General features: G+C 51.4%; 1 protein-coding gene across 2 annotated transcripts in view; it reads right to left on the reverse strand.

Annotated features, from left to right (window-relative positions):
* Positions 1–25,610, reverse strand: part of LOC123753078 (origin recognition complex subunit 3-like) — a 99,368-nt gene that overhangs the window by 34,053 nt on the left and 39,705 nt on the right. For both annotated transcript variants that reach the window (XM_069339336.1, XM_069339337.1), the window contains one exon: positions 5,136–5,248. In XM_069339336.1, coding sequence (XP_069195437.1) covers positions 5,136–5,248 — 113 coding nt within the window. The remainder of the gene's footprint in view (positions 1–5,135; positions 5,249–25,610) is intronic.

The following is a 25,610-nucleotide window of genomic DNA, read 5'->3' on the forward strand; positions in this document are numbered from 1 at the left end:
CAAGGAGAAGGCCGAACCAGTCACGGACAGGACCGATTCGGCCTGCTGAAAGAGGCGAAGCCTCAGGAAAAACGCCCCGGGTACGGACACCTAGCAAGCAGCGTCTGAAAAGAAGGCCGGGCCGGCCACCAAGGAACCATAAGGACTGTTTTCGTGGGAATGGGCTGCAACCGAGCCAGAACCCGAAGCAACAGCTGGACCGGGAGAAGAGGAACAGGTACCCCCCACCTCGACCAGTCCTGCCGAAAGCCTCCACCGTGAAGTCCTCGCAGGTGGGAAGGGCACCACAAAATGGGACGCCTAGACCACGCCGTCCCGAAGACGTCCATGGCCAGGAGTCCATATGCCCAACAGAGCCAACAAAACGAATCGGCGACGACTGGCCAACCCACGAAGAGGAATGAACCGAAACAGCTGTCCGCCAGGACGCAGGACACACCCCGGACACGAACCACACGGTTAGCCAAACCCCTGTGGTTCCGGCAAGAACCACCAGAGAACAGTCCAAACAGAGCTGAATGGTAGAGTACCTAGTGACCCAAACCCTCCGAAGTGCAAACCAGCCAGCCATGAACACCCGAACCGTGCTGTGAGCCCGACGGACAGAGACTCCAACCTCGGCCGACCTGGTGAGCACTGGTCACAAAGCCCCAGCCGAGAGACGACCCGTCCGTGAACACCGAGCGAAGGCTCGGGGAGGTGCCAAGGCACGGAACCCCGAAAACCCCAAAGAGGAAGCTGGTGACGCAGCACCAACACAAGATCCCCGGAGGAACCCAAGGAATGCAAGAGGCGGAAGGGGAGTCACCGCAGGAACCAACCGACGCCGTAGCCAAACCCGACTCCGCGGGCAGACAAGCACGCCGAAGTGCAGACTCCCGCACAACCGCCCAAGCAACCGCTGAGCAACCCGGGACCCCCTCCTGAACAGCCAAAGGCGGGACCACAGCCGCAGTAACACTTCTGGAGGGAAGACAATGAGGGGCCCAAGAGCCTTAAACAAGGCCCAGGTCCGAACCCGGGATGGAAACAGATGGAAAAACCTCCAGATCACCAGGAAACCAAACCCGGCGATCTGGAAAGAACCATCCCCTGGCGAGCAGACAAGCGGACTGACTGGGAGCCCACACTAGCCAGTCGTCGAGGTAGGCCAGACACCGAATCTCAGACTCAGACAGGGTACTAAGATCCGGTAAAGATGCAAAGAGTATACGAAGTGTCCATTACAAAATAGGGAAGGCAAGAAAAACCTGAAGCCCACCACCAACCGTGCTAGCCCCAGAAAAACTGGAGAGGAACGTGCCAAGAAGTGACCTGGAGGTCCAGGGCCACTATCCATGCACCCGGCCCTAACAGAATCCGAACAGGAGACAACAGTCCTCCGAGGAGGGCAGAGGATCCAGGGCGCAGACTGAAGAAGTCCAGAAGAACTGCAGACGGGAAAAGCTCATGACTGCAAAGAGCAGACGGGAAGCCCAGAAGGATGGGGGCGGATCGACCACGCCCCACGCACCCACGAAGAGGAAATGACGAAGCGCAGGGGGAAGAAGCCCACCCCGCCAGCTCTGAACCCCCCCCAAGGGGGAGAAGCCGTCCTCCGACGCCAGCAGAGGCCGGAAGACAACCCAAAGCGCCCACCAACAGCGGGACCAAGCGAGAGGCAACAGAGCAAGCTGCTCCCCCAGCGCCCAGTCAACAGAGAAGGGAACAGAACCCCTTCCGAAAGAAAAAGTACACTACCGAAGTCATGAGGAGAGACTACGGGAATGAAACCACACTTCGCTGGAAGATGAAGTGAGGGGCGACCTGATCACCACATTCAAGATACCCAAGGGAATCGACAGGGCTGATAAGGACAGGCTATGTAACACAAGGGGCACATGCACTAGGGGACACAGGTGGAAACCAAGTACCCAAAAGAGCCACAGATAGAATTAATTTTTTTTTTTTTTTTTTTTTATAGTGTCAGAATGGGAACGGGAAAGCACTAGGAAGTAATGTGGCGACTCCTCACACAAGTAACGAGACTGACCCCCATACAATGTCACATGTAGACATGACAGAGCCCAAGAGGCACAGGAACCGATACACCTGTTTATGGACGGTTGAGAGGCAGGACCAAGGAGCCAGAGCTCAACCCCCACAAGCACAACTAGGTGATGACATATATTGTAAAAGCACAAGTCGCCGACTAGTGGCAGAGAGCACTACGTCGGCCAGGCAAAGAAGGCACAAAACTGCATCAAAAGGCCCACCTCCACAGCAAAACCACAAAGTCCCAGCACAACCACAACATGCGCCAAGACCCAAAAAGATCAGTCTGCAAGCCAGGAAGACCCCGGAACCCCAAAAGGCAGAACCGGGTCACACGAGGAAACAAAGTCCTCTGAACCCACAAAAGGGGGCCCAAGAGGAAGAAACCTCCAGAACGAAACCAAGGAACCCAAAGGAACCCAGAATCGAACCAGGGGGAGCCCAAACCACCACATTTGCCGGCGGAGAACACCACTGAAAGGCAAAGCACAGCCCCCAGCAGAACGCCCTGGGAAAACGGTCCCAACAGACCGAAAACCGAGGGGCAAGGTGTGGGAGCAAGCATACCAACCAGGGGCACTGAGCCTAAACCCATAGGCTCAGGCCCAAAATCAACACCCAAACGTTCCCAGAGGAACAGGCAACGGCAAGAAAACACCAGAAAAACAAAGAAACGACAACAGGAGAACAAAAACCCTGAAATTTTTTTTGAAAACTCACCAGAGACGCGCGCTCGCACATCCAGACGCATGTAAACAAACCGCAACGCCGCCCTGGTGGCCACGCCGTGAAACCGGCAGACGAAAATGGCCGCCAGCAGGGGCTGTGACTGACGCTAAATACACAAAAACACGCCAGCAAATGTGGGAAGCTAGCAGACTGGATGGGCGAAAAACGTCGCCCAACAGCAGAAAAACCCCAGAAGGGGCAAAACCGCCCCAGAACTGCTAGCAGGCAACCCCCACAGCCCCGGGAACCAACAACAGAGGCCCCGGGGCAGAGCCGTCCTCCAAGCCCTCCACCCTTAAAGAAAAGCAAGAGTCCATGGGAAAGGCAACAAGAAAGGGCCGCTGGGAAGACCCAGAAGCCTTGGCAGGAGGCACAGGCTCAAACCTCCGTCCCCAACCCGAACGGGGCAGCCCCCGAAAACCGTCCGAGTCTCTGCTGCAACTAAACCCCGCCCCGACCCCGAAACCCGCAGACGGTCCGGAGCCGGGAACATGGAGAGAAAGGGGCGAGCAGCACCTAACCAAACGGGGCGGCCACGGGGCATTCGAGTGGGAACCAACCTAGCATGTTGCAGCAACCTAACCTAGCTTGCAACATGGATGCCGCCTGTACTCTGAACAGTAATAACATCAGGAGAGTACTGGAGAACAAGCAGAGAATCACTCGCAAGACTCCGGGTCAAGGTGTCAGTGACCCAACAGGCAGCACGACGGAGGTAAAAATGGCGACTGTCACCCGGAGACAAGGGAACAGCAACCAACGATCCCGTACAAGACGGGTTGGAACCCGGAAAACACATTCAATGGTCCCCCGAGCCCAGACAGGGGTTTCCAGGGCCCGTAGGGTAACAACTACGGGAAGCCCGGGCAAGGTGTTGCTAACCGGTTAAGAAACCCAAACATAACAAGAGGGTAGATTATAGCACTGAAAACCCCTGAGACGTGTACAAGCACGGGGGCCTAGCAGAGGGCCGCCAAACACTACCAGTGGAACTATAACCACCTTAGGCAGACCCCCACCAGGCAAGAAAAATGAAAAACAAAAGAAAAACCCCGCAAAAGTACACCGTCTCCAGAGGCAACAGAAACCGGCCGCCGCTTAGGTGGCAGGCAGCGCAACACCTTGACGCCCTAACCAGCACAATACCAATCCCTACCCAGGGCCAAACAAGGGCCCCAAGCCCCAGCTGGCCCCAAGGGCGAGGCAAATGTCGAGCAGCAAGAACCTCTACGGGAATGGTTCCCGAACGCCCCAGGGAAGATAACCCTGTTACGCAAGGGCAGTACTCACAGGGCGCTTAGGGAATTCAGCCACTAAGCACATGCAGCCCCGGCACTGATGAAGTACTCCTGGCCACCGCACACCACAACACACGGCAGTGAACGCCACACAAGGCAAACACCGCCTAGGAAACTGAGGCCAGAGAAGCGTCAATCCCGGTTGACATTAGCGAACGAACTGGAGCTTGGCAGCCGGCGCGGTAGGTCCGGGGCTCCCCCCTCCCCCTCCCGGGGTGGGGAGGGATGCGCGGACGATCGACGCGGCAGTAAAGTGTGATGTTTGCTTGTTTGCTAGTTTCCTTGGGATTGTAGGGAGTTTTCTACCTCTCTGTTCGGTTTTTGTTGTAGTGTCTTACCATGTGGGGTTTGTTTTGTTACGCCTACCTTTCTGGGTGCCTAACCCCGGTCGATGGCAGATAAGGAAAACCCCCAACCATATGGAGTTTTCCAGGGCCATTGCTCCCTGAAACCTCTCTGAAGGGGCCAGGTTCTGGCGCTGGTCCCTGGTAGGTCTGAACTCCTTAGCTAATGTCCCGGTCTAACATAACATACATTAGCCCGATAAGCTCCAGGGAGCCGTAGGGGCTCCCCACAGAAAACTATGAAAATGAAGAAATACAACAAATAGGCACTAGAATATTTAGGACAACAAGCCTTGCCTAATGGCAACAGACAAAAATAAAGTCAGATTTAGAAATAAAATATAATAAATTCGTGGGTGGTTATTGTTCACCATCAGGAAGCATAGTGGAATGTTCCAATAATGGAGTGTTTTGGGGCTCCAAAACTAACCAAGGCTTTGAAGTGTGGACCAAAGAAGTTAACACTTCAGAGGTCTTCCTTTTGGCTTGAGCTTGGCTCCCTGAATTTAAACCCGACACTGCAAAGTGGTGCCTCAAGGTTCTGGCTCTGATGTGATAAGCCATTGACCTATCTTGAGTATATTAACTGGGTCACTAGTTTTTACACAAAATGCACAACATTTAAGACCTGATCACAAGACATTCCTATTGATACAAATTAAGATCAGCAACTGGCAACTGAAGACCTTGTCACAAAACACAAGCCACTCTACACTATTCTGAGACTAACCTCCTTTAACTGAAATCTGTCAGATGATTGGTTGTCCAAACTATTCAAGCGTCCTAAAATTACAGCTAATTCGTCATATAACACTGATAATTCTTCATCTTTGTGTAGCCATTCTGTGGTGGAGAAAATGTAAACGTGAAAATCAGTCTTTAAGTGAGGCACACGATACATGACGTCTCATTTAAAAATGTGGCTTTCAGTAGACAAGAGAACGAGCCACTTGCAGCTACTATATAAGGTCGTCGTTGTGGGAGGGAAGAGGGCTGGGATGCTCCAGTCTCTCTGAAACTTGGGTGGAATAAACAAGCAATATCACTGAAAAAATGCATAAATATGTATGAATATCTGCCAAACAGACAGAATCTAAAAAACCAGCGTTGAATGTAATGAAACGCCATTTTCTGGGCGAGTCCCGGAGGCTCCACGGAGCTATCCAGACTGAATGGATATGTATAACTTTCTGGCATCAGTCAAGGTGCTAGGAATTCTTGCCTAATGGCACCACGAGCCAGAACCTGGCCCTCTCAGAGAGGCACGAGGAGCAATGGCCTATAGAAACACCCTTGTGGTTGGGAGCATTCTATGTCTGCCATCGACCGGGACAGGTACCCAGAAAGGTAGGCGCCCCAAAACAAACCCCTATTCTGGTGAAAATATTGCTACCGAAAGCCGAACGAGTGGACAGAACTCCCCAAACAAAATTATCAAACTAGCATGACGTCATCACGTCGTCACGCCGTCTGCGCAACCCCCCCTCCCCAGGAGAGGGAAGGGGGAGCCCCAGACCCTCCACGCCGGTGATCCAACTGGCAGTTCTTAGGCTGGATGTCAAAATACTCGAAAAACGCCGCCGACCGGAGGGAGGGAGGGATGCCGGGGAGCCTCCGGGACTCACCCAGAAAATGGCTTTTCATTACATTCAACGCTGGTTTTCTGGGGAGAGCCCTGTCGGCTCCCCGGAGCTACCTCACTACAGATGAGGAAAACAGGAAAGGAACCGGGAGGGGACGCCAAACGCCTTAACCTAAAAACCAAGACCACAGACAAAACAAAGACCAAAACGAGAAGAAAATAAACCACCCAGACCAACGACCAGGATGGCACCAGAACTCAAGAGCAGGCCAGAGGGGAAACAATGCCCAGGACAGCAAGCAGAACGGAGCAGAAGAAACCGCAACACCGAACGCAAGCAGGAGTGGCTCTGCCAGCATCGCCTAATACGAGGTGACAGGACACAGTCCCAGACGATGGTCCAAGAACAACCCCGAAGGGAAGACAAGCCAACCCTATCAGAGACCGAAGTAACCTTCGCAGTGATACGAAAACCGGAAGGACTACCAGGAAAACCACACACCGCCCCCGAGACGAAACACGCAGGTGGGAGACCAATAACGAACCTACCAGTGCCGAAACAAACGACTAGTAACTAGCACTACGAACTAAAGCGCAAAACGCGAATCGAAAAACAGAGACCCCTCAACCCAAAGGAGCATCATAACCAGCTCCAGCAGGGAAGAATGACGCACGCATCCCTGAGGCATCCAAGAGGAGAACTACGCAGGACGTGAACCGCAGGAAAGCAAACACACCCAGTTCCGGAAAAGGAACAAAGAAAAACCGGAGCCAGGACCGGAACCCAGCTACCGGTTCCAAGAAAAGGAACCAGTAAGGCAGGAGCTGCGAACCAAAAGTCCACAACCCTCCACAGACAGTGCAACACCGAAGCCTCCAGTAAGTCAAAAGTAAGTCACAAAGAAAATCGTAGGAACTCTGTACCTAAAATGGAACACCGGAGAAGTCCAAAAGCAGGGAACTGAACATGGACAGAGGCCCACCCGATCACCCAACATCAGGTTAGTCAAGAAGCACCGACCCAGATACACAGACAAGTGTAGCATAGGAGGAGGAAAAACGGAAATGGGTAAGGAAAACCCCGAATACGGACCAAGGAGTGGCCAGGAAGTAATGCACACGACCAACCTACAAAATGTGTAGTGGAGGGCATACATATCCGAGGGACCTCATGGACAGCAGGGTGCAGCCAGGCACCGAAGATAGGCAAGGAATGAGTGTCCAGATAGGGAAAAGACTCAGGTGCCGACAACGAAACCAAAAGCACCAAAATGCAAGGCAGAGCCCCACAGGACAACAAAGAACAAGAGACATGGACAAAGGAGTCACTGAAGACACATACAAGGTGACCAAACACAACACACCACACCAAACACCCCTGTTAGGAGCCATCGACGCAACCCCGCCAAGCGGGAAAGAGTAAACAAGGATGGAGCAGTGACCAAGGGTGGTGTAGCGAGTAGATTATCCCAATAATATACTCGCTCCAAATGCATTAGCCTAATGAGAGAAGCAAAGCTTTTCATAGTACTAATTATGGAACTCAAACCTTGTCCCATGTCCAGTCAATATTCCCGCCAACCTTTGGAGAACTGTGAGGTGTTGCCCGAGCATATAAGCAGCAGAGTAGCGAATAATAACTAGTCTACTTTCAAGTGTGGTCTAGAACAGACACTTGCGAGATACTGTACCGACTCTCAGTGCGCTCAACACACACCATTGCCCGCCAAAGTATCACCCGCATACTTCTGTATACTCGACCAAATATATTTAGTCTAGTGTTTGTTTATTGTCACCATTCTTTACGTAACAATATAACTGGTAGCACATACCACCCTTGTGGCACATTTTGGACACGAAACAATGGGTATAAAATGGATAAGTGTAGATTTAGGAAAGACTTGAGGAAATACTGGTACGGTAACAGGTTCGTTGATTTGTGGAACCAAATACCGCGTAACGTGGTGGTGGTGAGGGTCTCACAAATGGTGCAAGCGTTGGTTGGGCACGTATATGAGTGGGAATGGGTGGTAAGAAATAGGAGCTGCCTTGTATGGGCCAATAGGCCCTCTGCAGTTCCTCTGTTCTTATGTCCGTATACACAAGGGGACACAGGAGGAAGATGAGTACCCAAAGGAGCCACAGACACGAAAAAGAACCTGATCAATGTCAGTGAGAAAAGGAAGTGGAAAGCACTAGGAAGCTACGTGGTGGAGGCAGACTCCACCCACAGGAGCAAACGTAGAGAAGACAGAGCCCAGGAGGCTCAGGAAACTGCACAACCGTCGACCGACAGGAGAGGTGGGGCCCAAGAGCCAGAGCTCGACCCCTGCAAGCACCCCACCAAAAGGCGAGAACCAGCACCTGGCTGACAGGGGTGCCAGACATGACAATCTCACCTACAGAGCAGACACACAACCGTACTACAACACAGGCGAGCCAAGTAACATACCAGGAGCATCGCTAGTGGTGCGCTCAAACGTCATGCATACTTGAGGCAGTAGGCATTGTATGTACCGTTACCTGAATAAAAATCGGAAGTCTAAGGAGAAATACGTACAGAGGCTTGCGCCCTGCAGAAGACGAGGAACAGTACAGTGGGGGAGGAGAAGGCGCCACGCCGAGACATCCCACACTCAGAAGCAGAAGAAGAACGAACGGATGCCCCATATATATAAAATCCAGAAACCCTCGGCATCCAGAGGGCTACGACTGGAGGGAGAAAACGAGCAAGAAGCCATAGAAAACCGCGAGAAACAATGCGAACACACGAGCATACCGCCTATAAACAAAACGCATACCCCGGCCCCAGCGCGCGAGGTACAAAACGTACCACCCGGTGTACGGGTGGCGTGGCTCGCACCTCAGGCGGACACACATATCGTACAAAAACATCATAAACACACATCGTACAAACACCAGAAAGGCGTGCGTAACGAAGACGAAGAACGGCGAAACTGGAAGTAGAGACGACGCGAAAACGACGCGAAAGAAAACAGAGGACGGAAGGTAACCAACGAGGCCGACAAAAGACCAGAAGGAAAACCACTTCAGAAATCAACAGACGTTCCAATAATATTGGAAGGTACGAAGAGTGGCGCGAACCAATGAGAACCACGACAAGCAAGCACATACGCACAGAGGTACATATGGACAAAAATATACCCCCCTGATCAAGGGATACTCAGGGACCCCGATACGAAGGGAACAGCATCACAGCATAAAGACCGAAAAGGATACGGAATAGGGGGTGAAACACACCCTCAGGAACGACGGGACCGACGAACCCGAAGGAACACGGAACCGAACCCAGGGAGGGTATACCCAAAAACAACAGGAACACAGAGGGAAGGAACAACCCCACTCTGAGGAACTGCCAGCCCCACACCAAAGGTACAAGGACCCAAGAGGGGCAAACGGGGCCAAGGCCCCCCAGGTAACCGCTCCCTAACCCCGGGAACCTCGACAGCATGACCCGGGGCCGAGCCGCACCCCCAAAGCCCTAGCTTGACAAGGAAAAGCCGGAGCAAACATTAAGGAAGTGAGCCCACTGGTCAGACCCTTACGGCACAGCTGGAGGAACCGACTCGAATGCCTCCACCGCACCCCGGAAGAGGAAATCCCTCGAGACCGCCCGAGTCTCAACCCAACAAGACACCGCTTGAATCCCGAAACCTGCCTACGGTTCGGAGCCGGAAACAAGGGAGGAAGTGTGCAGAACAGACGGGGAAGGACAAGGAGCGGAAGGAGCCAGAGCCGAAGCGACCCCCACCCCCAAGTCCGGACCCCAACAATCAAAACGGGGCAGCCTCGGGGCATCCGGGGCCGCAAACAACCAAGAGCGTTGCAGCAACGTACACCCAGCAAGCAACGCAGCAGCCGCCTGCACCCGATTATCATGACCAGTGGCCCGGGTGAACGAGAGCACGTACTGACAACACCTGTTGCACGACTCCGGGTCATAAGAAACAAAGACCCAACAGGCAGCATGGTAGAAGCACAACCTGTGAGTGTCACCCTGAGACAAGGGGACAGAGCAACCGTCAAACTCGCAGGACACGAGGGGGGACTCCAGGGACACACCTATAGGACCACGGAGCCCCCGTGGGGTTTCCCAGGGCCCTTAGCCTTCGGTACATGCTAAGGCCCATGAACCGGCACCCAAGTCTACCAAACAAACTTCTAAAAGCTGAACCCCCGGGACGTGTCCACTCATGGGGGCCAAGCAGAAGAAATCAAAATAAAAACACCTAGAACAGTAAAGGGGGCCCCTAAAGGCAGACCCCCCCCACCAGGCAAAAACAAAAACAAAAAAAAAAACCCGCAAGAGGACAACGTACCCAGGCGGAACAGAGCCGGCCGCTGTTATTGGTGAAAACAAGGTGTGCAGTACCCCGTGCCCCTACCAGTGACGAAAAACTACCACCTACCCAGAGACAAACCAGGGCAACAAAACCCCAGCCGACTCCAAGGGCGGCCCAGTACCGAGCAGTAAAGGACACCGCGGAGGTAGAACCCAAGGTGACTTGTGGAAGTTGGCCCAAAGCCCCAAGGGCAGTACTTACAGGGCACCTAGGGAAGATAGCTCTAGGCTCGTGCAGCCCGAGTACCGTGGAATCTTACTCCTGGCTCACACCCCACCGGTAGAGACAGTCCACTCCACAGAGCACAGAACTGAAACAAAAACCAGAGCCAGAGGCACTCGACCAGCCAGTAATTCCATCAGCCAAGAACTGCCAGTTGGATCGCCGGCGTGGAGGGTCTGGGGCTCCCCCTTCCCCCTCCCGGGGAGGGGGGGGGGGTTGCGCAGACGGCAGCGCAGTGACACGATGACGTCATGCTGGTTTGATGAATTTGTTTGGGGAGTTCTGTCCACTTGTTCGGCTTTCGGTAGCAATATTTTCACCAGAATAGGGGTTTGTTTTGGGGTGCCTACCTTTCTGGGTGCCTATCCCAGTCGATGACATAGAATGCTCCCAACCACAAGGGGGTTTCTATAGGCCAATGCTCCTCGTGCCTCTCTGAGGGGGCCAGGTTCTGGCTCGTGGTCCCCAGTAGGCAAGAACTCCTAGCACTTTGACTGATGCCAGAAAGTTATACATATCCATTCAGCCTGGATAGCTCCGGGGAGCCTCCGGGACTCGCCCAGAAAAGTTAAAGAAACAAAGTAGAAACAGTGCTTTTTAAAATAAATGGTGTGAGCACATGGTGACCAAAACAAAAATGCCACTGGCATGAGGAAAGACAAACCAGAAGAGATTGATTTTGGTGACTTTGATGAGGAAAACATTAGCAGGAGTGGCTTTCACAAAAAGTTGTGAACAAAATAGAGATCTTTGTAAAGTATCATGTGGATACAATTAACAATTTAAGCAGCAGTAATGAAAACTTGAGAAACAAGATTACAGCTCTGGAAGGTCAAACAACCAGCATTGAATGTAATGAAACACCAGTTTCTGGGTGAGGCCCAGAGGCTTCCTGAGGCTATCATCACTGATTAACCTCTCTCACTCTACCAATAACCGTTAGGGTGCCACAGGGCAGCATCTTGGGACCTCTCCTATTTCTTATATACATCAATGATCTGCCTAATGTGTCTAACATTCTGAAACCTATTTTGTTTGCTGATGATACTACCCTCATCTACTCTAACCCCAACCCACATACACTAAATAATGTTGTTAATAATGAACTAAAAAATCAGCGTTGAATGTAATGAAACGCCATTTTCTGGGTGAGTCCCGGAGGCTCCCCGGAGCTATCCAGGCTGAATGGATATGTATAACTTTTTGGCATCAGTCAAAGTGCTAGGAGTTCTTGCCTACCGGGGACCACGAGCCAGAACCTGGCCCCCTCAGAGAGGCACGAGGAGCAATGGTCTATAGAAACCCCTTGTGGTTGGGAGCATTCAATGTCTGCCATCGACCGGGACAGGTACCCAGAAAGGTAGATGCCCCAAAACAAACCCCTATTCTGGTGAAAATATTGCTACCGAAAGTCGAACGAGTGGACAGAACTCCCCAAACAAAATTTTCAAACTAGCATGACGTCATCACGTCGCCGCGCCACCATCTGCGCAACCCCCCCTCCCCGAGAGGGGGAAGGGGGAGCCCCAGACCCTCCACGCCTGCGATCCAACTGGTAGTTCTTAGGCTGGATGTCAAAATACGGGAAAACGCCGCCGACCGGAGGGAGAGAGGGATGCCGGGGAGCCTCCGGGACTCACCCAGAAAATGGCGTTTCATTACATTCAACGCTGGTTTTCTGGGGGGAGCCCCGTCGGCTCCCCGGAGCTACCTTACCAAAAGATAACTAAAACAGGAAGGAACCGGGAGGCGGATACCACACGTCCTAACTGAACAACCAAAACCAGAGACAAAACAAAGACCAAAACGAGAAGAAAAAGACCACCCAGGCCAACGACCAGGACAGCCCCAAAACTCAAGAGTAGGCCAGAGGGGAACAACGCCCAGGACAGCAAGTGGAATGGAGCAGAAGGAACCGCAACACTGAATGTAAGCAGGAGCGGCTCTGCCAGCACCACCCAACATGAGGTGACAGGACAATCCCAGACAACGGTCCCAGAACAACCCCGAAGGGAAGACAAACCAACCCTATCAAAGACCGAAGGACCCTTCGCAGCGATAGGAAAACCAAACACCGCCCCCGAGACGAAACGTGCAGGTGGGAGACCAATAACGAACCCACCTGTGCCGACACAAACGACGAGAAACGAACACCACGATCGAAAGCGCAAAACGCGAATCTAAAAACAGCGACCCCGCAACCCAAAGGAGCAACAGAACCAGCTCCAGCAGGGAAGAATGATACACGCATCCCCAAGGCATCCAAGAGGAGAACTACCGAGGACAAGAACCGCAGGAAAACAAACACACACGGTCCGGAAAAGGAACAAAGAAAAACCCGGTTCCAAGAAAAGGAACCAGGAAGGCAGGAGCGGCAGACCGAAAAGTCCACACCCCCCCCAACAGACAGCGCAACCCGAAGCCTGCAGAAAACCACACAGAAATCGCAGGAACTCGGTACCACAACGGAACACCGGAGAAGTCCAAAAGCAGGACGTAGAACATGGACAGAGGTCCACCGGAGAACCAACCAGGATAATCAAGAAGCACTGACTCATACACAAAAAAGTGTAGAATGGGGGAGGAAAAACTGAATTACGTAAGGAAAACCACGAATACGGCTCAAGGAGCGGCCGGGAAGTAATGCACAAGACCAACCACAAAATGTGTAGAGGAGCGCGTACATACCTGAGGGACCTTACGGACAGCAGGGTTATCTTGAGGTTATTGAGATGATTTCTCCCTCGGCTATGTGAGGGTGCAGTCAGGCACCGAAGATAGGTAAGGAAAGTGTCCAGACAGGGAAAAGACCCAGGGGTCTACAACGAAAACAAAAGCACCGAAATGCGGGGCAGAGCCCCACAGGACAACAGATGGACAAAAGGCACTAAAGACACATGCAAGGTGACCAAACACCACACCCAAATACCCCAGTCAGGAGCCATCGACGCAATCCCACCAAGCGGGGAAGAGTAAACAAGGATGGAACAGTGAACAAGGGTGGCGGAGGGAGTAGAGTATCCCAAGAAGATACACGCTCCAAACGCATGAGCCTAACTAGAGAAGCAAAGCTCCACAAAGTACCAACGACGGAACTCAAACCGTTCCGTACGTCCAACAAAAAGTCCTGCCAACCTGTGGGGAACTGAGGCGGCGCCCAAGCATATAACCAGCAGAGTAGCGAATAATAACTAGTCTACCGGCAAGTGTGGTCTAGAACAGACATGCGAGACACCGTACCGACACTTGGTGCACCCAACCCGCACCATTGCCTGCCAACGATCACCCACAACTACTGTATATGCAACAAAAGAGAAGTAGTTCCTTAATGTTTGTGTTTGTTGACGAATCTCCACGAAACAATAGAAACTGGGATAGTGGCACATGCCACCCGTGCGGCACATTGTGGGCACGAAACAATAGGCATAAAAGGGATAAGCTTAGAATCAGGAAAGACCGGAGGAATGACCAGCATGGTAACAGTCCCAGTGATGTGCAGAACCAAGTACCACGTAACGTGGTGGTGAGGCCCCACTATTGGTGCAAGGGCGGGTTGGACATGTAAGTGAGTGGGAATGTATGTTAATCTTCTTGTTTGAGGAGCTGTTCACTTGACACAGTTAAGCAAGTCCCAGCTGTGTCTCGGTACAAGTGACAGGATGAACAACCCAGCGGGTTTCCATCCTATTGGGGAGTGTTGTACATGCTGCTATGGCGGTGTGTCCACTCACAAGATGAGTGGCGCTGCCCAATAAACTCGCCCCTCGGAGCAAAATTTAATTTAATGTAGTAGCTGCCTCGCACGGGCCAAGAGGCCCTCCACAGGGCCATTGTACTTATGTCCGAATGCAGGTACGCACAAGGGGACACCGGAGGTAGTGAGCACCCAAAGGAGCCACAGACACTAAAAAGAACCCGAGTAATGGCAGAGGGAAAGGAAGCCAAAAGCACCAAAATGCCATGTGGAGGAGGCAGACGCCACCCACAGGAGCAAACAAGAAGACAGAGCCCAGAAGGCTCATGAAACTGCGCAACTGTCAACTGACAGGAGAGGCGGGGCCCAAGAGCCAGAGCTCAACCCCCGCAAGCACCACTAGGCCAGCACCCCACCAAAAGTGAGAACCAGCACTAGGCCGACAGAAGCGCCAGACAAGACAACCTCACCTGCAGAGCAGACACACGACCGTGCCACAACACAGGCGAGCCAAGTAACACACCAGGAGCAGCGCTAAAGGTGTGCCCGAAAGCCATGCATACTCGAGGCAGTAGGCACAGGATGTACCCTTACCTGAATAAAATGCGAGGTCGAAGGAGAAAGACGACCAGAGGTGCGCGCCCTGCAGAAAACGAAGCAGTACAGAGGAAGAACAAAGTGACACCCCCAGATATAAATCCAAAACACCCTCAGCATCCAGAGGACCACAACTGGAGGGAGAAATGAGCAGCCGTAGAAAAACCACGAGAAACGGCGCGAACACACGAGCGTACCGCCCGTAAACAAAACGCACACCGCGGCCCCAGCGCACACCTCGTGCGCTGGGGCCGACCCAGCAAACGACGGGACCGACAAACCCGAAGGAACACGGAACCGAACCCAGGGAGGGGTATACCCGAAAACAACAGGAACACAGAGGGAAGGAACAACCCCACTCTGAGGATCTGCCAGCCCCACACCAAAGGTACAAAGACCCAAGAGGGGCAAACGGGGCCAAGGCCCCCCAGGTAACCCCTCCCTAACCCCGGGAACTTCTACGGCATGACCCAGGGCCGAGCCGCACCCCCAAAGCCCCAGCTTAACTAGGAAAAGTCGGGGCAGCCGTACAAACACTAATGAAGGGAACCCACTGGTCAGACCCATACTGCACGGCAGGAGGAACCGACTCGAATGCCTCCGCCGCCACCCCGGAAGAGGAAAACCCCCGAGACCGCCCGAGTTTCAACCCAACCAGACCCCGCCCCAACCCCGAAACCCTCCTATGGTTCGGAGCAGGAAGCAAGGGATGAAGTGAGTACAACAGAAGGGGAGGAACAAGAAGCAGAAGTAGCCAGAGCCGAAGCGACCCCCCACCCCCAAGTCCAGACCCCATCCACCAAAACGGGGCATCCGGGGCCGCAAACCAAGAGCGTTGCAGCAACACACACCCAGCAAGCAACGCAGCAGCCGCCAACACCCGATTATCAAGACCAGTGGCCTGGGTGAAGGAGAGCGCGTACCGACAACAATCATTGGACGACTCCAGGTCACAAGAACAAGGACCCAACAGGCAGCATGGCGGAGGCACAACCTGTGAGTGTCACCCTGAGACAAGGGGACAGATCAACCATCAAACTCGCAGGACACGAGGGGGGACTCCGGGGACACACCTAGAGGACCACGGAGCCCCCGTGGGGTTTCCCAGGGCCCTTAGCCTTTGGTACACGCTAAGGGAAGCCCAGGCAGGGTACCTCAAACCGGCGCCCAAATCTACCAACAAACTGCTAAAGCTGAACCCCCGGGACGTGTCCACTCACGGGGGCCAAGCGGGAAGTACCGCCAACAGAAGAATTCGAAAGAAATTCATCTAGAACAGGAAAGGGGGACCATAGTAAAAGCAGACCCCCCACCAGGCAAAAACAAAAACAAAAGAAAAACCCTGCAAGAGGACAATGTACCCATGCAGGCGGAACAGAGCCGGCCGTTGTTATTGGTATGACCGCAGTATGACCGCAGTACCGAATCACGTCACAACATTTAAAGCATATCATCTCTGCCATCACCAGGAACGCCACCCAGAAAGACAGGCAAATCAAAACAAACCACTGGCTGGTTTAAAAATGCAACTAAAGCCCCCAAAATGCTAAAAGGATTACAGGATCCTTTAATATTAGTATAACAACTGGTGATGAAGCGACACAAAACCAAAAACCAGGTGAGCCTCTCAGTCAATTAGTTATTAACCACTGTGCTGCTCAGGCTCCAAATATGGCACTCCCTACCCCCTGTGCACAGGAAATAAATTCTTGGCAAATTTTTTTTTGTTTTGAAATGTTAAATACCCTTTCTTTGATCATAGATAAGTAAAAAAAAAACGAAATTGTAATTACTTTGGCCACAATGGGGTCCGGAAAATGGCGTGTGACATCACGATTTGGTGGTCACCCGTGACGCAGACTCCCGGAGGCAGTCACGCACCAGCTTCAACATGTACGAGTTGCCACATATATTTTTTAATTCATTTTTTGCATACATTTCCAAATACATTTGTTTTGTTTTTCTTACCAATGCTATGTATAATGAACACGTACACAATATTATGGCAGTAGAACATCCGTACTCTCCCAAGACACTGTGTTACACGCACCACAAAATGCCTCCACATATACTGCTCATATATCCAATGTTTCATTTATGTATCTTTACAACATATTTACACACTATACACTATCACACACAATATACACTCACCATCAACACACTCAAAACTCAACGAGTGTGAGCTGCCACACCCAGCCAGTCCTCTTTCACTCCAACACCTTACTTGCCACCATTCCTCCTTCCACCATACTGTTATTCACACCAATGTTTCATGTTCATTTATGTATAATTACAACATATTTACACACTATACACTATCACACACTATACACATTCACCATCAACACACCCAGAACTCCGCGAGTGCGAGCTGCCACACCCAGCCAGCCCCCTCTCACTCCTCCAACATCTTACTCGCCAACGTTCCTCCTCCCACCATACTGTTATCGTTTTTATTACACTATTTACACATGTTGTGTATACCTATCTACATGTTTTATTCACCATTACTATGCAACCAAACTGGTATTGTGTCCAAACAGCACAGTGGCCACCATACACTGCATGACAAATCACACAGCAGCCAGCTGACAACGCTATGAGTACGACGCCACCTCCCTCACCAAAATGGCTCTTCCCAACATACTCCTGTTGCTGTTATTACACTATATACACACATGGTATATACCCATGTACAAATGTGTTCACCATAGCGAACCACTAAGCTGGTATGGTGAGCAAAACAAGAGTGGCTGCCACACACAGTGATGCTATCTTGATTCCCTCCCTCCCTCACCAAAATTCCTCCTCCCACAATACTATGCTCAGCGCTAATTATCACAAAAATCCTGCTATTATCACAATCCTGGTCACTAAAGCCTGTAAATAAATAACTGACCACAAGTTTTTTTGTAAAGGAACATAAGAAGTTATAATAAATAAATAATAAATATGTTTATTCAGGTAAGGTACATACATACAAGTGATGTTACATTAATGGATTGATATATAGATAGAGCTAGTACATACAATGCCTAAAGCCACTATTACGCAATGCGTTTCGGGCAAGAAAAACATTAATATCTAGAACTTAATACTAATTGAGCATAAAGAATAAAAAGTGTTGAAAACAAATACAAATAAAGATAAAAAAAAGGGGGAACATGACTGAAAAAGCAGCACAAATACAATAGGTTGACAAACAGTGTTGATTAAAAAAAAATAATAATAATAAAATAACAGACATGGGTTGACAATAAAGGAGTGAGGTGGGTTACAGGGAATTTATTAGGTAGTGTTTAGTTTTTATCTTAAACTGGTTGAGAGAGGTACAGTCTTTAACATGGTTGGGAAGGTCATTCCACATTCTGGGTCCCTTGATTTGTAGAGCATTTCTAGTTTGATTAAGTCGTACTCTAGGAATATCAAAACTGTATTTATTCCTGGTGTGGTGCTCATGGGTTCTGTTACAACCTTCAATGAAGCTTTTGAGGTCAGGATTGGCATTACAGTTCAGCGTTTTATATATGTATAATACACAAGAGAGAATGTGCAGTGACTTAATATCTAACATATTCAGAGATTTGAGTAAGGGTACCGAGTGATGTCTGGGGCCAGAGTTGGATATTGTCCTAATAGCAGCTTTGTGTTGGGTAATAAGAGGACGTAAATGATTTTGGGTAGTAGAACCCCAAGCACAAATACCATAGTTGAGGTATGGATAGAAGAGGGAGTAATAGAGAGTAACCAGGGCAGGGCGGGGTACATAATATCTGATCTTAGAAAGAATGCCAACAGTTTTTGAAACTTTTTCTGGGGGGAGCCCCGTCGGCTCCCCGGAGCTTTACCGGCTGATATGCTAATGTCAGACTTTGGCATCAGTCATGTGTATGGAGTTCTAGGGCCTACCGGGGACCACGAGCCAGAACCTGGCCCCCTCAGAGAGGCAAGGGGAGCAATGGCCTATAGAAACCCCCGTGTGGTTGGAAGCATTCTATGTCTGCCATCGACCGGGTCAAGCATCCAGAAAGGTAAGCATTCCAAAACAAACCCCTATTCTGGTGAAAATTGCTACCTAAGCCGAACTAGTGGATAGAACTCTTCAACAGAAAACAAGGGAACTAGTATGACGTCATACATCACCGCGCCGCTGTCTGCGCAGCTCCCCCCTCCCCAGGAGGGGGAAGGGGGAGCCCCAGACCTCCCACGCCGGCTATCCACCCACCAGTTCTTCGGCTGATGCTATAGGCAATGGTTATGTGCTCCGGCTCCAGTGGTTGTTTCAGCACTGTACCTAGAGTGTGGTGTCTGTTTTCTAGGTGGTGCGTGAGCCGGGAGTGATTCTTCAGTACTCGGGCTGCATGCGCCTAGGGTTCCCTTCCCTAGGTGCCCTGTAAGTACTGCCCTTGGGGCTTGGGGCCACCTTCCACAAGTTCCTTGGGTCCTGCCCCTGCTTGGCCGTTTACTGCTTGGTTTTCGGCCGCTCTTTGTGTGCTCGGGGGTTCTGTCTCCCTTGTTCGCCTTAGAGTAAGGGGCAGTGTTTGCACTGGTGGGGCGCGGGGTACTGTGCAGCTTGTCTTTACCAATCATAGCGGCCGGCTCTGTTCCGCTTGGGTACGCTGTCCTCTTGCGGGGTTTTCTTTTTCTTTTTGTTTATCTACCTGGTGGGGGGGTCTGCCTTCGTTCTTGCCCCTTGTGTCCCTTGTGTTCTGAGTATTTTCTGGTGGTGCCCCCTGCTAGGTCCCCGTGAGTGTACACGTCCCGGGGGTTCAGCTCTTAGAAAGTTGTTTGGTAGCTTTGGGTGCCGGTTAGCAGTACCCTGCCTGGGACTACCTGAGCGCGAGTCCTCTTAAAGTAAACGCTCGGGACCCTGGGAAACCCCTGGGGGCGCGCGGGTCCGATGGATGTGACCCCAGAGCCCCCCCCCCCCTCGCTTCCAGCGAGTTTGAGGGTTGCTCTCACCTTTTGTCTCTGGGTGACTCTCTGTTTTGCCTCCGTCTGCTGCCTGTGGGGTCGGTGACACCTTCGACCCGGAGTCCTGCGAGTTTGGTTGCTCGTTGTGGCTCGGTTACCCAGTTGTGCTAACACAGCGGGTGCGGGCAGCAGGGGCGTTGCACTTGAGCCTTGGTGGTGGCAACGTTCTCGTGGTTTCCTCCCCGGGAGCCCCGGGGCTGCCCCGTTGTAGTTCGTTTTGGGACTTGGGGGTGTTGGCTGCTTCGGTTCCATCCACGCCCCCTTGTCTTTTCCCCTGGTTCACCCTGCCTGCATCCGGTTCCTTACGGTCTGTAGGTTCGGGGCGGGGTTTTTGGTGGTGTTGAGACTCGGGCAGTCTCGGGGAATTCCCCTTCCGGGGTAGTGACGGGGGCATTTGGGCCTGTTCCTCCAGCCGTGTTGTATGAGTCTGCCAGTGGGCTCCCTTCCTTAGTGTTTTCACGGCTGCCCCGGTTTTCTGGTACGGCCGGGGCTTTGGGGGAACGGCTCGGCCCCGGGGCCTGTCGTGTAGGTTCCCGGGGCTGGGGAGGGGCTGACTTGGGGGGGCCTTGGCCCCGTTAGACCCCGTGGGGGTTTTTATCCCCCTCTAGGCGGGGCTTGTGGTTACGCGGAGTGGGGTCTTTCCTCCCCACTCGCCGTACGTGCTGTTGGACGTCGGCCCCTCCCCGGGCTCGGTTCCTTGGCCTTTGAGTCGGTTGGTTCCATCCTGTGGGTGGATGTTTCCTCTCCCCCCCTTTTTGGGATGGTGTTTTTGTCATGTTTCCCCGTTCGGTGGGGTTCTGCGTGACTTCTGATCTCGGGTGCGCCTGCGCCTTCGTGTGCCTTCGGGACTAGTGTTGGCTTCTGTGTTCTCGAGGGTACGGGAAGGTTTTTCGCTACTTCTGGCATTATTGGAACGTCTGTCGGCTCCTCGTACTTGTCGCCCTGTTGGGCTACTTGTCGCCCTGTTGGGCTACTTGTCGCCCTGTTGGGCTACTTGTCGCCCGGTTGGGCTACTTGTCGCCCGGTTGGGCTACTTGTCGCCCGGTTGGGCTACTTGTCGCCCGGTTGGGCTACTTGTCGCCCGGTTGGGCTACTTGTCGCCCGGTTGGATTCCTTTTTGGGCTCTTTGCTTCTTTGGCCGGTTTTCTTGTTCCTGCTTCCTCTTTTGGCTCCTTTTCTCGTGCAGTAGTCCTGGCTGGCGCCTTCCCGCAGGGAGGGTGTGCGGTTCGGCCAGCGTGTTATGCGCATGCGCCGTGGAGTTTGTTTTGGTCTGGGCGGTGTTTCAGTGCTGGGGTTTTGCGCCCTTTTTTGCTACAGTGCTTCGCCTCTCGTTCTTCTCCCTGGCTGCGGTATGTTCCCCTTCGCGCCGGGGGTGTCCTGGTTCCCTGTTGTGGGGAGGACACCGCGGTTTTCCCTGTCATGGGTGTGGACCGCCTCCTTCGCCTCTCCCTGTTCTCCTGCGGGTCCGGCAGGGTCCGGCTCTGGCGTCTTCACCTGGCGGTGCTCTCAAGATCTTCTCGCGGCTCCGCCTTTTTCCTGGGCTCGGGGGGGCCTTGTCAGGGCTGCTTATGTTCTGCCTTGTGGTCTTGCCTCCGGTTGGTGGTCGGGTGGCTTCGTGGTAGGTGTCCCACCTGCGTGCTTCTCTTGGCGGCAGTATAGTCTCCGTGGTGTAGTGGTAAGACACTCGCCTGGCGTTCCGCGAGCGCTATGTCATGGGTTCGTATCCTGGCCGGGGAGGATTTACTGGGCGCAATTCCTTAACTGTAGCCTCTGTTTAACGCAACAGTAAAATGTGTACTTGGATGAAAAAACGATTCTTCGCGGTAGGGGATCGTATTCCAGGGACCTGCCCGAAACGCTTCGCGTACTAGTGGCTGTACATGAATGTAACAACTCTTGTATATATCTCAAAAAAAAAAAAAAAAAAGTATGGGGTATTTTGGCGGTCCTTCCTTTTCCTGTCCCTTCTTAGGTGGTTACTCTTGTTGGCTTGGTTTACTCCCTGCTTGGTTTTCTAGTGGGGGTTGGGGGCCGTCGTCTTGCCACATACTGTCGCCTCTTTGTGCGGCGAAGGCGGAGCCGCTTCAGCTTGCTTTCGGTCTTGGTGTTGCTTCTGCACCGTTAGTCAGCTGTCTTGTGCGTCGTTTTACCTCCGGCCTGTTCGTGCGCCGCTTGCACCATCCTGGTCTCTGGTCAGCGTGCTCTGTCTTCTCCTCGGTTGGTAGTGCCCCTTCGGTTCCGGTGTGTTTTTTCGTCGGCTCTTTCCTTTGGGCCTTTGCCTCTGGGGGTCGGTTCGCTGAGTTTTCTTGCTCCTTCGGTTTTAGCGTTTTGGTTGTTTGATGGCAGCAGTCTCCATCTTTTCTGGCGCGGGGTGGGGCTGCTGCATTCTGGAGGGGTCCAGGGTTTGTTGCTGCTTCGTTGGTCGGGCCGGGGGTGTCGTTTGTGTGTTCAGTGGCGGCCCTCCGCTGTTGTTTGCGTGCCACGGCGTTTGGGTCCGGAGCGCGTTTTGCGTTGATCCGGTTCTGTTCTTCCCGGTTCGCGGGTGATGGTGTCCCAGGTGGTCAGCCGTGTTCTTGCGGCTAAGCTGCCTGTGTTCTTCCCTCATGCCTGTGGCGTTCGTGGCTTCACTGCTCTCACTGCCGTCTGGGCGACGTGGCCTTGCAGTCTTTCGGGCATGGATTTTTGGTGTTCGTGCAGGGGCCTTGCTGCTCGTGGTTCTCGTGTTGTTCCCAGGATTTTCGGGGCTGTGGCGCCTTGGGTTGGCATTTGCTGCCAGTTGTCTCGCCTCCTTGGGGGGTGCGTGGTGTCCGCCTCCCGGTTTTGTCCCTTTGACCTTCCTCTGTGGGTAGTTAGCTCCAGGGAGCCGACGGGGCTCCCCCCAGAAAACCAGCGTTGAATGTAATGAAACGCCATTTTCTGGGTGAGACCCGGAGGCTCCCCGGCAACCCTCCCTCCCTCCGGTCGGCGTTTTTCGCGTGTTTTGACATCCAGCCTCAGAACTGGTGGGTGGATAGCCGGTGTGGGAGGTCTGGGGCTCCCCCTTCCCCCTCCTGGGGAGGGGGGAGCTGCGCAGACAGCGGCGCGGTGATGTATGACGTCATACTAGTTCCCTTGTTTTCTGTTGAAGAGTTCTATCCACTAGTTCGGCTTAGGTAGCAATTTTCACCAGAATAGGGGTTTGTTTTGGAATGCTTACCTTTCTGGATGCTTGACCCGGTCGATGGCAGACATAGAATGCTTCCAACCACACGGGGGTTTCTATAGGCCATTGCTCCCCTTGCCTCTCTGAGGGGGCCAGGTTCTGGCTCGTGGTCCCCGGTAGGCCCTAGAACTCCATACACATGACTGATGCCAAAGTCTGACATCAGCATATCAGCCGGTAAAGCTCCGGGGAGCCTCCGGGTCTCACCCAGAAAATGGCGTTTCATTACATTCAACGCTGGTTTTTTTATATATTTAGAATGTGACCCTGGAAATTCAGCTTGTGGTCGATGAGAACGCCAAGGAATTTGCCATCTAATTTGTTACAAATTTGGGTATTGTTTATTTTGAGATTTATCTGATTAGAGGATTTATTGCCGAACAGAATATAAAACGTTTTGTCAATGTTAAGGGTGAGTTTGTTGGCAGTTAGCCAAAGATGGACTTTCACTAGCTCAGTATTTACTGTGGCATTTAGAGCAAGGGGGTCAGGACTGGAGTAAATGAAGGTTGTGTCGTCAGCAAATAGAATTGGTTTGAGGTGTTGGGAGGCATTTGGAAGGTCATTAATGTAGATGAGAAAGAGGAGAGGGCCAAGTATGCTGCCCTGAGGAACACCAATGTTGATGGGTAGGGTGGGAGAAATTGTATTATTCACAGAAACATACTGGAGCCTGTCAGTAAGATAAGATTTGAGGTATTGCAGGGAGTGTCCTCTGACTCCATAATGATGTAATTTAAGAAGAAGGTTTTGATGGTTGACAGTGTCAAAAGCCTTACGCAGGTCCACAAATAACCCAACAGGAAACTCCTTGTTATCAAGAGCTGCGTGAATTAAGTTAATCATACTAATAAGTGCATCGTTAGTGCTTTTATTGGGTCTGAAGCCATATTGACAAGAGCTAAGTATATTGTGTTTGGCTAGAAAAGAGTAAAGCTGCTTGTAGATTAGCTTTTCGAATATTTTTGACAAGTTAGGCAGGATTGATATAGGTCTGTAGTTGTTAACATCAGTGAGATCACCACATTTGTAGACAGGGGTTACTCTTGCTTTTTTTAGAATGTCAGGAAAGGTTTGGAGTTCAAGTGACTTGTTGAAGAGCAATGCAATAGCAGGGGCTAGAGATCTGGAGGCTTTTTTGTAAATTAAAGTTGGTATCTCCTCGAGGGCACTAGACTTGGTTTTAAGGGAAAGGATTATTTCATTGACATCAGTGGAACTAGTAGGCTTTAGGTACAGAGACTGTGGATAGTTACCTGTAAGATAGTCATTAACATCAGTACAGGAAGATGGAATATCATTTGCAAGGGATGACCCAATGGAAGAGAAGAACCTATTGAACTCAATAGCAGAATCAGAGGCTGAAAGCTGACCAACGTTATTGGAAAGGAGTGTTGGTTTGTTATTTAAAATCTTCTTTGATCCCAATATTTGTGAAATTGTGCTCCAAGTTTTTTTAATGTTGCTCTTTATTTGGGTAAATTTATCTTCATAGTATTTAGTTTTGGCTCGTCTAATTATTTTAGATAGCAATAACGAGTAATTCTTTGAGAATTCTTTGGAGACTGTTCCTAGCCTATACTTCTTCTCAAGGTCGTGTTTTTTGTTAATGGATTTAAGTATTCCCTTTGTAAGCCAAGGATTGTTAAGTCTTTTGCTTGTGACTTGTTTTGTAAGCATAGGACAGTGGGTGTTATAAAGGCTAAGAGTTGTTTGTAGAAAAGATTTAACTGCTAGGTTGATGTCCCCTATGTTACCTAACTCGGACTCCCAGTTGACATTATCAGCAGCAGTTATAAAATTGTTTATAGCAGTTTCATTGTGCAGCCTAAAGCTTAACTCCCTTGTCTCTAGAGGTGGTTTGCTAATGTTAGTTAAGAGAAATGTGGGGTAATGGTCTGTAGTGCTATCGGTGATTATACCTGAAGTAAGCGGAGAGGTTATGTTGGTCCAGATGTGATCTAGAGTCGTAGCAGTACTATCAGTGATTCTAGTTGGTCTAGTGATTAAGGTTGTTTGAAGGTTCCTAGATAGACGAAATAATGCTGTGGTGCTGTGTCTACTGTTGTGAACATTGTGAACAGCATTGATTCACTGATATTTGAACATTGTACACAGTCATTATCACACTCAGGCTCTTCTGTAATACTATCATGGCTAAATAATACCAGTTACATATATTTTGACATTATTAGGCAATCCTGTGGTCACAAGCTGAACAGCAGTGCTGTGAGCACATACTGCATGTGCCAGCTTTGGTTGCTCACTCAGTACTGAGGCTCTCACACCCGGGAATGTGGACCACAATTTACAAAAAATAAAATGGCGTCTGTTTACAAAAGCCCTGAGGAAGCTGATGTGAACCCCATGTAACTGCGGGAGTTTTGAATCATACAATATACCTATAAGATCCCGGAGGCACGTTGTGTACCCCCCGTTGGGTGTCTGCAGGCGCATTGCGCAGTTCAGTGGTTAAACAATAATATGCCATATCTGTGATTAGGAGGTTATTTGCAGTAGCTATATAGTATTCTTCTGGCAGATCTTCTGTGGCAACCTAAAGAAAT

Source organism: Procambarus clarkii, chromosome 41 (genome assembly GCF_040958095.1).
Source record: "Procambarus clarkii isolate CNS0578487 chromosome 41, FALCON_Pclarkii_2.0, whole genome shotgun sequence".
In the NCBI taxonomy this organism is placed as follows: domain Eukaryota; kingdom Metazoa; phylum Arthropoda; class Malacostraca; order Decapoda; family Cambaridae; genus Procambarus; species Procambarus clarkii.